Source organism: Adiantum capillus-veneris, chromosome 29 (genome assembly GCF_014529385.1).
Source record: "Adiantum capillus-veneris isolate H3 chromosome 29, ASM1452938v2, whole genome shotgun sequence".
Lineage (NCBI taxonomy): Eukaryota > Viridiplantae > Streptophyta > Polypodiopsida > Polypodiales > Pteridaceae > Adiantum > Adiantum capillus-veneris.
The window spans coordinates 64,957,206-64,972,660 of NC_140959.1; the positions used below are offsets into that span (position 1 = coordinate 64,957,206).

The following is a 15,455-nucleotide window of genomic DNA, read 5'->3' on the forward strand; positions in this document are numbered from 1 at the left end:
TACATATGGGTTGTAGGTATACAATAAGGTAGATGATGAAGGTGCAAGAGCTAAAGGTGATTTGTGGTCTTATGCTTTGAAGACGGATGAAGCAGACAAGGTGAATCATGGAAAACTATGCCAGGTTGGGAATTGCATTCGAGAAACTATAAGGTAGGCTAATCCGATGGATTCTCTTTTAGTATATGCATTTATTGCCAAGTCTCAAGCTAACGAAGCCATAGTAGTAGAGAAGTGTAAAAGAGATGAAGATACTGCAGGAATGTCAAAAAGGGATACCAAAATTAGCAGTTAAAAAGATGAGGGGTGTGCTCATGAACTTGCTGTAGAAGTGGTTATGGAAGAGGCACCAAAAGATAAGAAGCAAGGTAAGCCCAAGAAACCTTCTTATAAAATGAAATCTGACACTGAATTGGCTACAGACTCAAAGAAGGTTTTTGAAGAGCACATTCTTAATAGCAAGGTGGAGCTTACTTTGGGTGACATATTGGGACTTGCCAAGCATGAAGTTCATGGGTTGTATTGTCACTCTCTTTGCATGTATGGCACAAAGGTTGGTATCTTTTAGCACAGAGATGATATGGGCCTCTGCAACTTCTTGAATTGCCTCCAGCGCCATTGCTTGCATCCTATATTGATTGCCATAGCTTTGGAGCACCTTCTTCACCATGCGATCAAAGGGGGCTCTTCGAATTAGATGCTCAATTTTCTTTCGGTAGTGTCTAACTTCAGCAAATGCCCTTGCTATTTTGAGATGCCACGGAGGTTTTCTAAATGGCACTTGCACGTTTGCTGGTGAGCAATGTTTGGGATTCTTTTTTTTTTTTTAATTTGCACCTATTTACATGATTTGGTGCTGAATCTTCTGTCTCTTCTGGCTCCTCATGGTCCTCCTCTCCCCTTGCCTCCTGATCTTGTGCTATAGGGAGAGCTCCCTGGCTACGGGGTAGTGTCTTCCCCTCCACCGGTACCCAGTGTGTGCGTGGTATCTCAACATGCTGCCATGGTGGCTCTCTCTTTGACTCACTATCTGTATGAACCACCTGAGCTCTAGATGGTCCTGCTTGTGATTGGTGACATGATAGTTGTTTTGTATTAGAATCTGATGATGTTGGGCCCTCTTCTTCTTTCCATCTCTCGACATCTTGCTTAACTCACGTTGTGGTGTTTGTTGTTGTGCCCACAATGAATCTTCTACCCATGATGACTCTTGGGCCCGACTACCATAGCCACTGCTTGAAGAGCACCAAGAACGGCAAAGTGTTCATGGTCCTTTCCTTATGCCTTTAAGCCATGTTAGCTTCTTGTATCCTTTGGAGAGTGTTTTGTTGGCAGGCGAATGCTCTTTGCAATTTGTTTGGTGCGTGTCATCGGTTATGGTAAGAGCTCACCTGTGCTGAAGAAATAAGTGATGACTAATAAGTGGATCTAATATTTATAAGGGTCCATTTTAAACGAGCCATTTTAGAAGGGCTCGTTCACACTATAATTTTTACAAAAAGCTATTATTCTTTAGAAGGCTGTCCCAAAATTTTATTAAAAAATATGTAAAGAAGAGTTGGACCCTGCATTCACATGTAGTCACTGGCAATGAATTCATCTTGACCCTTGCCGCACTCTGCGTTGGCAGCATGCTTGGTGGGGCCTTCCGACATTTTCCACTTGTTGTTGTGCTCTTGACGACTCAATTTGCACACTTCCCTTGCAATCTTGGATTGTCGCGCACGCTCCATGGTGAGATTATGAGAAGATGTTGTGCAAAAAAACCAGTTCAACATGTCTTTCAAATAATTAGATTGCACTATACCACCACCATGTCGAGTTATTTTAAAGTACACCACCCTTACTTGATAATGGGACTTCTCCATGCCTTGCGTGCTAAAAATCTCAAGAGAACCATATTTGTGTATAAAAAATGCACCATGAGCAAAGAAGATATGTTGTACACATGAGAAAATGGTGTACATTATTAAATGAAAACAATCTCTTGTAGTAAGTTCACTATGTGACATGGCTTACCATGTAATTTGTGATGTTATTTTCAACCCAAGCAAGGGTTAAGACCTTGGTGAAATCCCCCAAGACTTTTTGAAATGATTGGCGTTGCTCTTCTGTTGTGATGGTAAGACCCATAAGCTTGACCATTTTATCAAAAGTTTTTCAAATTTGCTTGCGCTTGTTTGCAAGCTTGCCATTTGAGTCATAGTCAGTAGTAGCTTTACATAATTACTTCTAGAGTTCCCAAAGGTTACCTGCCTTGTGGTTGAAGTTGTTTTGAGCATTAAATTGGCTTGGTTTTCCTTGGGTTGCTTTCTTCAAAAAGTATATGGAATTTTGTCCACTCATTGACACTTGTTGGGAGATTTCATGCTTCCCCCCCTCCCCCCCCGTGTTCTTTGCCAGCAACAATTGAAACATTTCCACCATGACAGCCAATGGAATTCAAAAGTGCCTCCACCCTTTTGATCACTTTCTGGGACTTTTCCAATGGCTTCATTGTGAAAGCATAGTCAATGTGGAGATTCAATAGCCTATCAAAAATGTGCATGGATGCATGTAATGTACAAAAATCCCGGGGGATTCACTCTATATATAAAATGGGACGCCACCTGCGAGCGGACAACTTTGATAAAACCCCTATATACAACTCATACTAGGTAATATGACCCCCCTTTCTAAGCTTATACGACAATCAATGCAGAAAATTATCATACCCCTATCTTACATATAAAATTTAGGTCTCACATGATCTAACTGAGTAAAACTAGTCAAAGAGCGTTTAGCATAGTGATTGACAACGTACTCAGGGACCGCTTATGTTGATAACTAGATGTACCCTCAATGTGTCTTAGTTTGAATTTCAAACTATGTACCCACTCAACTTGCACTCTAGCTACTCGTCCAATTCTGCCCCATCTAAATTACTAAAAAAACATGGTCATAAAGTTGTGTTAGGTTCTTTGTGTAAATTTGCATCCATACAGACTCTTTATAGCTTTCATCCCTCAACGAATGAACTATAATCACAAAACAAGCAATTGATACAAAGCAATGTTAGTTCTTGACGGGGTTCTTGCATGGATCTTTGTAGCTATTGACGCAGAAGTTCAAGAGCAGACTCTTCTGGAAAGCCATGATTTTGAAACACAAAAACTTCCTCTCATTTTTTCCTTTTCTCACTTCTCCCCCCCCCCCAAACCAATAAATATGATACCCCCTCTCTTATTTTTAAGCTTGGGAGATAAAGTATTGGGGGCATGCCCCTAACTTATACGCTTATGTAACTTGTAAAAAAACCCCATTTCCTTGTACTTACGTGGTGCGGTAAGTTTTCCATGGTGAATCCCTTGGGACAAAAATGTACATTCGATAGAGGAAAGGGAAATATTGAACTTCAAGCCTTGTCCTTTTATGCACGATCTGGGGCATTGAGCATGGGACATCTCAAAACCGACGCTTCCCATTCTCTACACTCATCTCCAACATCAAGATTTTCCAATCCTTCCTCTCCATCCTCTTGCCATGGAAGCATTGAACCGCCCTTTGTAGAGTTCTTATGTGCTTTTTGTCTGTTAGGTTTGTACCCCCAAGTGAAAAATGGACAAGGAAAGAAAGAAGAAGCCCGCTGTTTGCAACTAAGCAAACACTTTATGGTCTTCAAGTCCCTGCCTATGTGCAACTCCACATCAAATCTATCAAAACCCTTAACCTCCAATTTCTCACCTGCAAGTTGGGAGTGTATTACTTATGTGATCCATGGAGTTCTCTCAAAAATCCATGAAAGTTCTCCATTAGTCTCTTTGGGCACCTCAATAGCACCCAACTACCAAATGTCTTTCTCTGATTGCACACTAAAAGATGGGGTGGGAGATGGCTCAACTAAATCTCTTTGCTTACTTTGCAACATGGCTTCATTCATTAGAGTGATACTTAGCCTCTCTAACCGTTAACCTTTCACTATTTGACACTCATCGAGTTTCATCACAAAAGCAACCTTTGTGCCAAGCACTGGAAAACAAGTAGAGGAAATACCTTAGACTTCAAAGTCTAAGATAAGAACAACACAACCGAAAGAAATAAGTATATTATGTCACCTTCCTTTTGAGGTCCACAAAAATATTGTTCCACATTGTGTAAGGGAAGCCCTTGTCCAAAGGTGTTATGGAATTTTTCCTACATTTTCCCCTTTCGTTTGATGTGTATGAAGCATAAAGGAAAGCTAGCATTGTTTCCTCAATGTGTAGGTATGCACCAATGGAGGAGAACACGTCTTGGTTTGTGGCCTTCTTTGCAAGGTTGACCTTCTGCGAAACGGGAAACATGTTCTCCACAATGCCACTCTCTTTGAGGGCATCCTTTAGGAGTTGAAAATTAACCTTGTAGGGTTTGGTGTCAATCCCAACCTCATCACAAGCTTGTTGCACATAATCTTCATTAACCACATTCTCAATTTGTGCATAAGGTCCTTGGTGACTGCATCCCTAATGTGCTTCCCCCCAAGTGATTGTAAGATAGAAATTACATCATGGGTATTGAGACAACTAGTGAGAAGTTTGACTTGATCATCTTGGCTTGTTCCATCACATGCCTCCTGGATTAAGTTTCTAGCAACCAATAAGATAAATGTTAGCGAGAATAGTGTAAAATAAAAATGTATCTTGCAAGTGAAGAACAAATCACCTTGTGGCTGTCACTTGTTGTTTACGTGCTCCACCAGAATGTGCAAGGGTTTCAATGGATGAAAATGTGCACTTGCGTTCCCTTGCCTTAAGGGGTGTTGTTAACTAATCCCACGTTAGTTAACAGAAGCTGCTAAAGAGCGAAGCCTTATGAATGCACAACAAAGATGAATATGAAGAAGCAATGAAGGTCGGAGTTACACACTTTTCACATTTTTTCGAAATGGCCATGTATTGTACTTTCTCGAATTATTTAGTCATTGTGGTAATTGTAACGTGTTACCGGCTCAATAAGAGTTCCAAGATGTAAAGAATAGGTCAGCTAGTGTACCTAGGTTGCAGATACAGTAAGTTGTAGAGTCTCAAAGGTCTTGGGCATCGAGACATTACACATTTTAAACCTTGGATAAGGTATAAAAGCCAACTTTGTAAAGATTTTATTAAGTTTTTGGATAAGAAATACACAGTGTGAGCTAACAACACTCACTTCTCTCCTTCTCATGCTTCCTGATTCCTTGTCGGTTGTCACATTGCAGTGTCCTCTGTTGCGTTGCAACCATATGTTAGAGCTCTACGCATTGACGTAAACATATGAAGGTGAATCATAGATTTTTGTGCCACCAATCCGTGGCCTAAGATCATCATAAGAAGTAATTTAAGCCAGGAAATCACAAAATAAGCATAGGCATCATTGCTAAGCATTTAGATGCATTCGGGGTCAGAAACGACTAGGTTAAAATCTCATTGCTATTAATAATCGTATTTTTTACACTTCATCAAAAGTGAGATTTGAGACCATAAGCATGTGTGCTTAGGTCTTATATACTTGTCCTAGAAGTTTCATAACATTCGGATGTCGTTTGATATTGTAACGGTCATGTTTTGTTTGTCGATTAGTGACTAGCTTTTGATGACTTAGGTCATTTGAGTGTCGCTTGTGTTAGATGGGAGTTGTCTGTTGTTTTCCAAGATATTGACACTCTCTTGTAGCCTCTATGCACTAGTTGAGTCCGCTTCATCCCATGGATTGACAATTATGTTCATGGTTCTCGCCATGTCTACAATAAGATAAGAGTGAGGTTAGGAAACCCATCCACATTCAGCGTCGTTGTTTTCGGGGATGAATAGACCTAAACTAGGGAAAACAAGAGCATCTTGTGTAGTTGTCCTTTAACTTTCTCTAGGATTACTTAAAGTTAAACTTTCTCTTTAAAACCGCATAGCTTAAGAGTGTCGTCTTTTGCTGTGTAGAGGTAGCTTGGAAGTAAATTTTACTTGCTAAGTACCTTGTGGGATTGTAGGATTAGGTTAGGATTTTGAGAATGATTGATGGACAAGACAAGTTTTAAGATCAAGGCTCCGAAAACCATAAAAAACAACAAAACAAATGTTTGGACACCTTGCACAACCCAATTGTAGTAGAACCTAGGAGTATGGTAAGTAGAATCCGAGGTGGGATATCTCAATTCATTGTTCACTCCAAAAGAATCATTTATGAGTTGTTTATGTGAAGTTGTAAAATTTTAGGTCTACGGCTTGAAACAACATCAAAAGACTGTCAACCATTGAAACCGGCTGGAGATTATGCTCATAAAAGTGTATGAACCAGTGGGTAACCATAAGGATGCATTTGAGGTAAATTTTCAAGAGTTTGTAAAAACTTAGATTATTTATATTTTCTTGAGAATTTACGCCAAATTAAGTTTTGACTTGACTCTGTGGCTTAAAACATGTCACAAAAAGACTTGACTAGTGAAAAAATTGCAAAAAGTGTTCATTTTAGGCCAAAAGTAAATAATCACAATTATTTACTTTTAGCTCAAAATTGATCAAGGCTGATACCAGAGACTCTATGTATGATTACAAACATCTTTTGTGAAGGCTCCTAGAGTTTGGATCACCAAACAGACCAAAACCTTGATAAAAAATGAAATTTGTACTGATTGTCGAGAAATTGAGTTTCAATTGATAAATCTTGTTCAAATTTTGTGAAACTTGACTAAGAGGCTTCAAACATGTCACGAAAGACTGACCATTGAAAAATTTGCAAAAAGTGTTCATTTTAGGCCAAAAGTAAATAATTAGGATTATTTACCTTTAGCTCAAAATTGATCAAGATTGATACCAGAGACTCTATGCATGATTGCAAACATCTTTTGTGAAGGCTCATAGAGTTTGGATCACCAAACAGACCTAAAACTTGATAAAAATTGAAGTCTGTACTGATTGTCTCGAGAAATTGAGTTTGACTTGATAAATCTTGTTCAAATTTGGTGAAATTTGACTCAGAGGCTTAGTTTGAAGTGTTTAACATGTGTGTATGTCCAGATGATAAAAAATATGTTAAAATTTACCAGAAGTAAATAATCATAATTATTTACTTTTGTCGGATTTTCCCTCTGGTTTATCGGAGTCTTGTTATTTTAGGATCCAAGAGGTCCTAGAGGGAGCATGTGTCTTGCCTGAGTCTCTCGTGGTAGACATTTTTAGTTAGTTTGGTATAGTTGTTGTTGGTGGTGTTTGAGTGGTTGAGGTGGTGTAAAAGAGTTTACTAGTCAGTGTGTGGGAGTAAAGTGTTTTTCTACGCATAGTTGCAAAACCCCATATGATGAGTAGGAGTAGTTGTAGATAGGACATGTGATTGTGATCTAGAGCTATCCACCATCGAGTTATTTGCTTGTATGCTTGTTTGTATTTGTGATCTCTGACAGTTGCTTTTTAGGGATAACATGCAATAAACAAGTCTCAATAGACCATTGTGCATGGATGAATGATGATGAGCATAAAAGAACACATATGCAAGATATTTGGATGAGAAAATTGCAATTTTGCATCTACAGACATCATACATGTATGATGTCTTAGGGCCTAGTAAGAGACCAGATTTTCCAAAACAGATTGTACCAGAGTGTTCTAAAGGGGTGTTTTACCCCAAGTACACCTTGAGACTAAAGTTTTGGCCCACATTTGGCCCCTAAAAGATAAAAGCCATGTGTTGAAAACAGACAAAGTAAAAAGTTTGTGATTATGTGCATAATTTGCATGGGAAATTGGTAAGAGTGCTTGGGAAGCAGTGCTAAAGACTTGTGGGTAAAATTTGGACAAAAATCCATTAGTAGACATCATACGCATATGATGTCTCAAGGGTGCTTGTGGCAATCAAACTGAACTTTTGACTTGATACCCATACTCTGCATGTTGTATAGAGCACATACATCAAGTTTCACTTCATTTGGATAAATAGACTGAGTATTGAGAGAGTTTTACTCTTTCCATAAAGTTTCCTGGTAAAAATTGATGATAAGGTGCAATTATGATATCCAAATTTTGTTGTGAGCACATGTGCATGTTGTACACATCAAGGGGCACCTAGAAAAGAAACAGAGCTTTCTTATAACAACCTAGACATCATACGCATATGATGTTTGAGAGGCTTGATTTTGGGTTAAAAGGCATATTTTTGTGATCCATTGTGTTTAAAAGCATCTAAGAAGTAAATAGGCCAAGTCCCATTGGATTTGAAGCAATTTAGGGCTTGTAGAGACCAAGAGACGGATATAGGAAAATTGAATGCTTGATTTGACCATATCTAGCACAAAAGGTTTGCAAATTGCATTTTAAAAGTTCCATTGAGTTGTTTGTGTGGCGGAGGTGGAGTAAAGCTCACTTCATTTTGACTAGATAGACATCATACGCATATGATGTCTCAAGAGCATATTTAGTGACCAGAATTGACAACAGAGCTCACCAGGGTGTTGAGCACCCCAAAGAAATCTTAAGAACCAACTTTTACCCAATTTGCATCCTTTTTGGCTTAGTTAGACCTCCAGTGAAGTTGGCAGTGACCAAGGTTGACATAGGAGAGACTGACCTACCTACAGGGGTTACAACTCTAAAGTAAGCCTAGATTTGGAGTAAGAACATCAGGGAAAGTGCATGATACAAGTTTAAGTCATTTTTGAGAATTTAGACATCATACACATATGATGTCTATAGGCCCAGCTCAGTGCTCAGATTGAGAATTTGCTGCTCCAAAAGTCTCCCCTATGATTCTAGGATTCCATCAATCTTATCAGGTTAGGGCTCAAGACTCATATGAGAGTCCTATCTTTATATACAGTAGTAAGTGAGAATTACTGATTTGACAAAGAATTGCAGAGTCAAGGTTTTGAACAAACAACCAAAACCAAGGAATCGGCAAAAGTGGGTGATCAGTTGGAATTGCAAAAAAGTACTTTACTAGTTTGAAAAGCGGCTTGAAAGAAACTCAGAACAAAAGAGCAACTGCAAGCAGACTTCTAGGTAAGATGTTTGGGTTGACAGTGTTTGTGTCAAGGCAATACCACCATCACACTGCTTAAACTGTATGCCCAAGTAATGATGCAACACCCTCAAATCTTTCATCTTGAAAGTAGCATTCAAATCAGCCTTAAATTCAACAATATGTCTCTCATTTGGTCTAGTGATTAGCAAATCATCTACATAAAGAACCACAATGAGAAGTACATCACCCTCATGCTTTACATACAATGTGCTTTCTGTTGGATTGTTACAAAAGCCTTGTTTGACCAATTGAGTGTCAGCTTTCTCATACCAAGCACAAGGATATTGCTTCAACCCATACAAAGCCTTCTTACATCTACACACTTTGTCATCGTCCTTTCTTGGCAAAACCGTGAGGCTGCGTTACATAAACTTCCTCAAATATGTCACCATTCAAGAAAGCAGCAACAATGTCTGATTGATGTACATCCCAACCAAAATGAGTTGTCAATGCACATAGAAAACGCATAGTAGTCATAAGACAAGTGGGAGCAAAAGTCTCTTCATAATCTATGCCTTTTTGCTGTGCATAACCCTTTGCAACAAGTCGAGCCTTATGGCGATCAATCTCACCATCCGGCTTGCGTTTCAACTTGTAAACCCACTTCGTACCAATGGCCTTTTTCCAGGAGTCAAATCACATAAAGTCCATGTGTCATTTTCTATAAGTGCATCATATTTTGATTGCATGGTAGCCATCTAATTTTCTGAATTTTGTGCTTCATCAAAAGATAGAGGTTCCTCAACATCATGTAAGCCAGACACAGCCAAAGCATAACAATATGATGCATAAGATGCATGGCCAAAGCCTCAATGAGTACGACTAGACAAAGGTGCATCCAATTTATTGTCACACATGTATGCACCATCCATTTTGGCATACCTCTAGCCTGCTCATTTTCAGCCCTTTCCTCATCAAGTACATCATGTACATCTGCATGAGTAATAGGCTGATCTGTAACATTTTTGAAAACCCCCATAGGTTGTACATTTGCCTCATTGGAATTTACTTTCAAACTTCCACCACTGAAAAGAGGCAACAAAGTGTCATAAATGTCTTGTGAGCTTACATTATTGTCTCTAGTACATGACAGCAAGGGCTTAACACAATCTTCCACAAATACTACATCCTGTGAAACCAAAATACACTTTGTTTGTGGATGATAGAACCTGTAACCTTTGCTTTCATCATTATAACCAACAAAGATACATTTGACAGTCTTATCATCCAATTTTCAGCGCTGTGTTTGTGGCACCAAAGCATATGTCAAACATCCAAAAACACGCATGTGCTTAATAGAAGGCTTTCTATCATGCCATGCTTCATGTGGAGTAATATACTGCAAAACTTTTGTAGGACACTTGTTAAGTACATGAGTGACACACATGATGGCCTCAAGCCAAAAAGAATGCGACAAAGCTTGATTTTCGACCATACATCGTGCCATTTTCGTAAGTGATCTATTTTTCCTCTTAGCAACACCATTTTGCTGAGGTGTATAAGACACTGTACATTGGTGTTCTATTCCTTGACTAGCCAGAAATGCATTAAATTCATGAGACATATATACTCCCCCCCTCGATCGGAACGGAGGGTTCCCATAGCACATTTCGATACATTTTCAACCATAGCCAGAAATTGTTTGAAGCACATAAAAACTTCGGACTTCGCTTTAAGCGGAAATACCCATGCATGCTTGGAGTAATCATCAATGAAAGTCATGAAGTAGACGTAATTTCCCAAGGACGGAGTTTGCATGGGCCCACAAACATTACTATGCACAAGCTGCAACGTGCATGTAGCCCTAACTGAACCATCCTTTGGAAACTTATAACACTGCATTTTACCCAAAATACAGCCTTCACAAACATGTTTGACTGGTGCTTCAAGAGGCGGCAAAGAAGAAACCGTATCAGATTTTGGCAAACGCAGTAAACTAGCAAAATTTATATGCCCAAAATGTGCATGCCACAGCTTTGCATATGAAACAACCCTTGAGTCTGTAACTGCATCTGCAAAATTTTATCCACACTTATCATAGAAAGTGAGCTTATACAGCCCACGACACAAAAGGCCAGATGCAACAATTTCATCACCAAAACTGAGATCATGAACTGTACATCTATCATCCACAAATTTGACTACAAGTCCAAGTCTAGCAAGTGCAGATACAAACAAAAGATTCTTCTTGATCCTAGGTATATAAAGTGCATCAACAAGTGTGAAAGAACTACCATTTGTAGCAGTAAGCACAATCTTTCCAATTCCCTGAACAAGATAAGAGGCATTGTTGGCACAAGTGACTGAATTCCCATGAGGGACAGACTCGAGAGAGGGGAACAATTCACGATGTGAGGTAATGTGCTTTGTAGCACCACTGTCGAAATACCACACATGTGAATCTGCAGCAACCGACATGCATGCATCATGAACAACAGGATTGTAAGTGCACTCTGCACTAGAAGCCCATTCTGCATCAACATCAACATCATAGTCTCCTTTCACAGAAGACTCAACATTGGCTGCATTTGTAGTGAAACCAGCACTTGTAGTGGAACCACCCTCTTTCTTCTTAGCCTCTTTGGCCTTCAACTTAGGACACTGCTTGATCAAGTGATCATTAGCTTTACAATAATGGCAACGCATCTTCTTTTTGCCCTTATCACCAGAATTTCCAAACGAATTGATACGAGCAGAAGCATTAGGAATAGAATTTTTGCTACTAGTAGTAGAACCATAAGAAGTGGCTGCATTGCTGTTAGCACCCTTTCTTTGAGAAGCAATAAAAGCCTGTTCAAGTGCCGCTGCCTAGTCCTATTTTTTCCAAAAAGTGACTCTTGCAACAACAATGTGCATAATGCATCAAACTTGACAACTTCAGGATTTCCTTGGGTCATAAGTCTCCAAGTACTAGCAAAAGTCTGGTAAGAATCTGGTAAAGCATCAAGAAAAATATGCACAAGGGAACTGCCTGAAATGACTTCACCTGCAGAAATAAGTTGCTCATTGATATCCTTGACACCAGCAAGGAAAGTGTCCATATCATCTTCCTCATGCATAATCTTCGATTCTAGCTCTTTACGCAGCAAAGCAATTTTAGCCTCATTGCGGCTTGCATAAAGACTTGCTAGAATATCCCGATACTGTTTTGCAGATTTTGTTGAATGAATGTGAGGAGTAATGGTTCGCTTTACAGAAAACACAATCAATGCATGAGCCTGCGCATCATTTACATCCCAACGAGCTTGTTCTACCCTAGGCAAAACAACTCTAATAGCAGAAATTCTTGCAGCAAGACCTACAACATCCTCAACATCGCCTACATCCCCAGAACCAGGACATACATCAATGCCCTGCACAATATTCCAGACACCCTTTTGACACAAGAACATGTTGCATCATGTAAGCCCACATAGGGTAATTGTCCCCATCCAAGCTTTCCTCAGTAGCAAACATCTTGAACACATCTGTGTTGTTGTCAGCGATGGAGAATGTTTGCAACTGATGTGAAAATTGCCCAAAATGAGGATAAATTGAGTGAGTCTAGCACGTGCTATATAGAACAACCCGCGCACTGACAAAAATTTTGCACAAAATGACAAAATTGCCTGTGCAGACTTGCCTGCACTGGAAACAGAGGCCGAAATGAGCCCGAATCAAAAATTTGAGCTCGCCAAAGCTCACAGAAATTGGAGAAAGTGAGCATGCGTGTACTGGAGTTGTTGGTGATTAAGTCCGAGAGGATGGCACCTGCTCTGATACCAATTGTTGGAATTAGGGTTGCAGAGAAACGCACATAGCTTGGAGAAGACGAAGGAAGCTCAAGACACACAAAATGAGAGTGTGTTACTTAGTGTGCAATGGAAAGATAGATTGCCCCTAGAGTGATGGGCGTATATACAATGCACGAGAAAAAAAAACCTCCTAAAGAGGAAAAAAGTTGCCCCGACGGTCCTAGTGTGTTCACACACATGACTACCACATGTATATGGTAACATGACCAAACTATGATGGAAATGTTCAATATGTGCCTATGAGACCACAAGGACAACCCATGGCCCCAGCACAAAGACCACCGATGTGTATGGAAAGACCACAACCAGTGTTAGGTCAACAACCTCCATATCCTGGACATAATGTAGTGCTTGTAAAGTACATGCATTCAAAAGGAGTCATAGATGAACAAGCACTAGTGCCTGTTACACCTTATGTTGAGCCCATCCCATCTACAATAATGGTATAAGGAGAGTGATATAATTCACATCCACCTTCAATGGAAGACCCTGGGACTTATGCTACACCAGAGCTTACACTGATGTACTTTGTGTCTAATCAAGGTGTTAGACCTCCTATGGTAAGACCCATGATTAAGAAAAGGGATGGAAACTGCCATGATTGTGGTGCAGATGATCATTGGAAAAATGAATGCCCAGAACATTAAGCCAATTGAAGCTTTTTGTACACAATGTTGCAAAAAGGGTGGACACTTCCCTGAAGATTGTCCAAAAAATCCGTTAAACAAAGGAAAAGCAGTGGAGAATGTAGTCCAAGTGATACCTAATAGCTCTTTGGTGAGTGAACCTATTGTTCCAATCAAGGTGATCACTACAGCCCAGGCTAAGAAAAAGAAACATAACTCCTTTGATGAATCAGAGAATACTAAAATTTCCTCTCAAAAAACCAAGATAAGAAGAATTCAAAGGTATGAGATGAGAAAACAGAAACAAAAGGATGAAATTGAAGAAAAATCCAAGAAATTATTCCAAGAAAAAGTGAAAGAAACTGGGAGTGGAATCAAGGAAACCACAATAAAATCTGGAGGATCAATTTTGGTAGACAAAATTTTTGAGCCAATGAATGCAGCCTTGGAAGCTTTCCAAGTGGGACTTAAAGCAAGCCAATCCATGGAAAACAAATGGAAAAACTATCCTTCTCTAGATATAGAAACAGCTAAGCTTGAAGCTTATCAAAATTTGGTAAGAATTACTTAGGAGATGCTGAAAAAAAAAAACCCAAGTTTGAGAGTATAGAAAAACCTGAGGAGCTTGTGGTAGAAACCAATAAAGAGAAATCCAAAGCGGTGGTAGAACCCCACGTTAAAACTAAAGAGCCAAAACTCATAGTGCCTGACAATGAAGATGCTTTAGATTGGAATTCCATTCGTGGAGGAAGACTGGCTAGGATATTTATGGGAAAAAGTGTGAGAGATTAATGATGGGAGTATAACTTTGAAGTTAGCTTCTATAGACGAAGTTTGGTTAGACCTTTGGAAAGAAACTTAACTATAAAAACATCTTCGGAAGACCATTCATGAGGCAAGTACAACTCATTCAAGATTGGGGAAACAATTAATTGTACTTGAAGCAAGTGGGATCAATCACAAGGGTTAATCTAAAAGATCACACTTATAGAGATGTAATGAAAACACCCATTCAAGAATTTAACTCAATCTCTTCAGCTGAATCAAAGCTTCCATCTTGGTTAAACAAAGACACACCTATTTGGATGTGTGGAGCCTCAAAAAATGGGAGTTTAAAACGAGAAGAATGTATCTTAGAAAGGATTTCACAGATGAAGAATATGTACCTGAACCCTTTCCAGAGCATTTGTTTGAGCCATTTGAATGGACTCAAATTTTGGCAACAATGGATGTGTGTGTGAATACGTCTATGCCTACTCAATTTTCCAATGAGGATGGTTATGACATAATTCCATACAAATGATCTCAACCATTTACATTGAAGTTGAATTTCAGAAACCCGAGGACCTATTGACATCTCAACAAGTCCTTTCAAACCTCTATTATGATGCTACTGACGAGTTTGAAGAACATTTACATCTGATGATTCTGGGTTAGAAAAAGAACATGTGAGACCCCAACTATTCCTAAAAGGAGGAGAGGAAAAGTTTTTTGACTCTCCAAACCAAAAAACAAGGAGACAAAAATGGTATAGAAGAAAAAAGACACAAGAAACTTGAAATCTACACCTATGCCATTAGTTTCTAGTAGAACACAATTTCTGATGCAGATAGATGCACATGATTGTGTCAATGACAAACTCATGGGTAGATATCCTTTAGACAACAAACAAGGAACATCAAGAACATAAAGGAAAATGAGAAAGGAAAATCAACCAAAACCTAAGCACCAGGATGATGAATCATCCATGACACGGGTTGAAAGAAAGAAAAAATATCAAGAGTTGAAGAAAGCTCTAAAGGAGATATATAAAACTAAAATGGAAACAATTGAGGAAGAGAGTAAAGATGTGATGAGAGTTCCATCCCATTACAAGAAATATACACTCCAAAACTAAAAATCATAGTCGAACAACCTATAAGGGAACTAAGAAAAAAGGGTGAGTCCTATGAAGGACATGAAAATGCAAAGAAGATAGACCTAGCCGAACCAGGAGAAGAGTCTAGACCTGCCTACATTGCAAATGACTTGA

General features: G+C 39.2%; 1 protein-coding gene across 1 annotated transcript; it reads right to left on the minus strand.

The window, feature by feature from the left end:
• Nucleotides 1–204: 204 nt before the first annotated feature.
• Nucleotides 205–1,868, minus strand: LOC147419321 (uncharacterized). The gene is made up of 3 exons (XM_086505797.1): nt 1,586–1,868; nt 475–792; nt 205–254 (listed from the first exon to the last, which is right to left on the minus strand). The coding sequence occupies exons 1-3, from the start codon at nt 1,866–1,868 to the stop codon at nt 205–207; spliced, it is 651 nt and encodes a 216-aa protein (XP_086361923.1).
• Nucleotides 1,869–15,455: the final 13,587 nt, after the last annotated feature.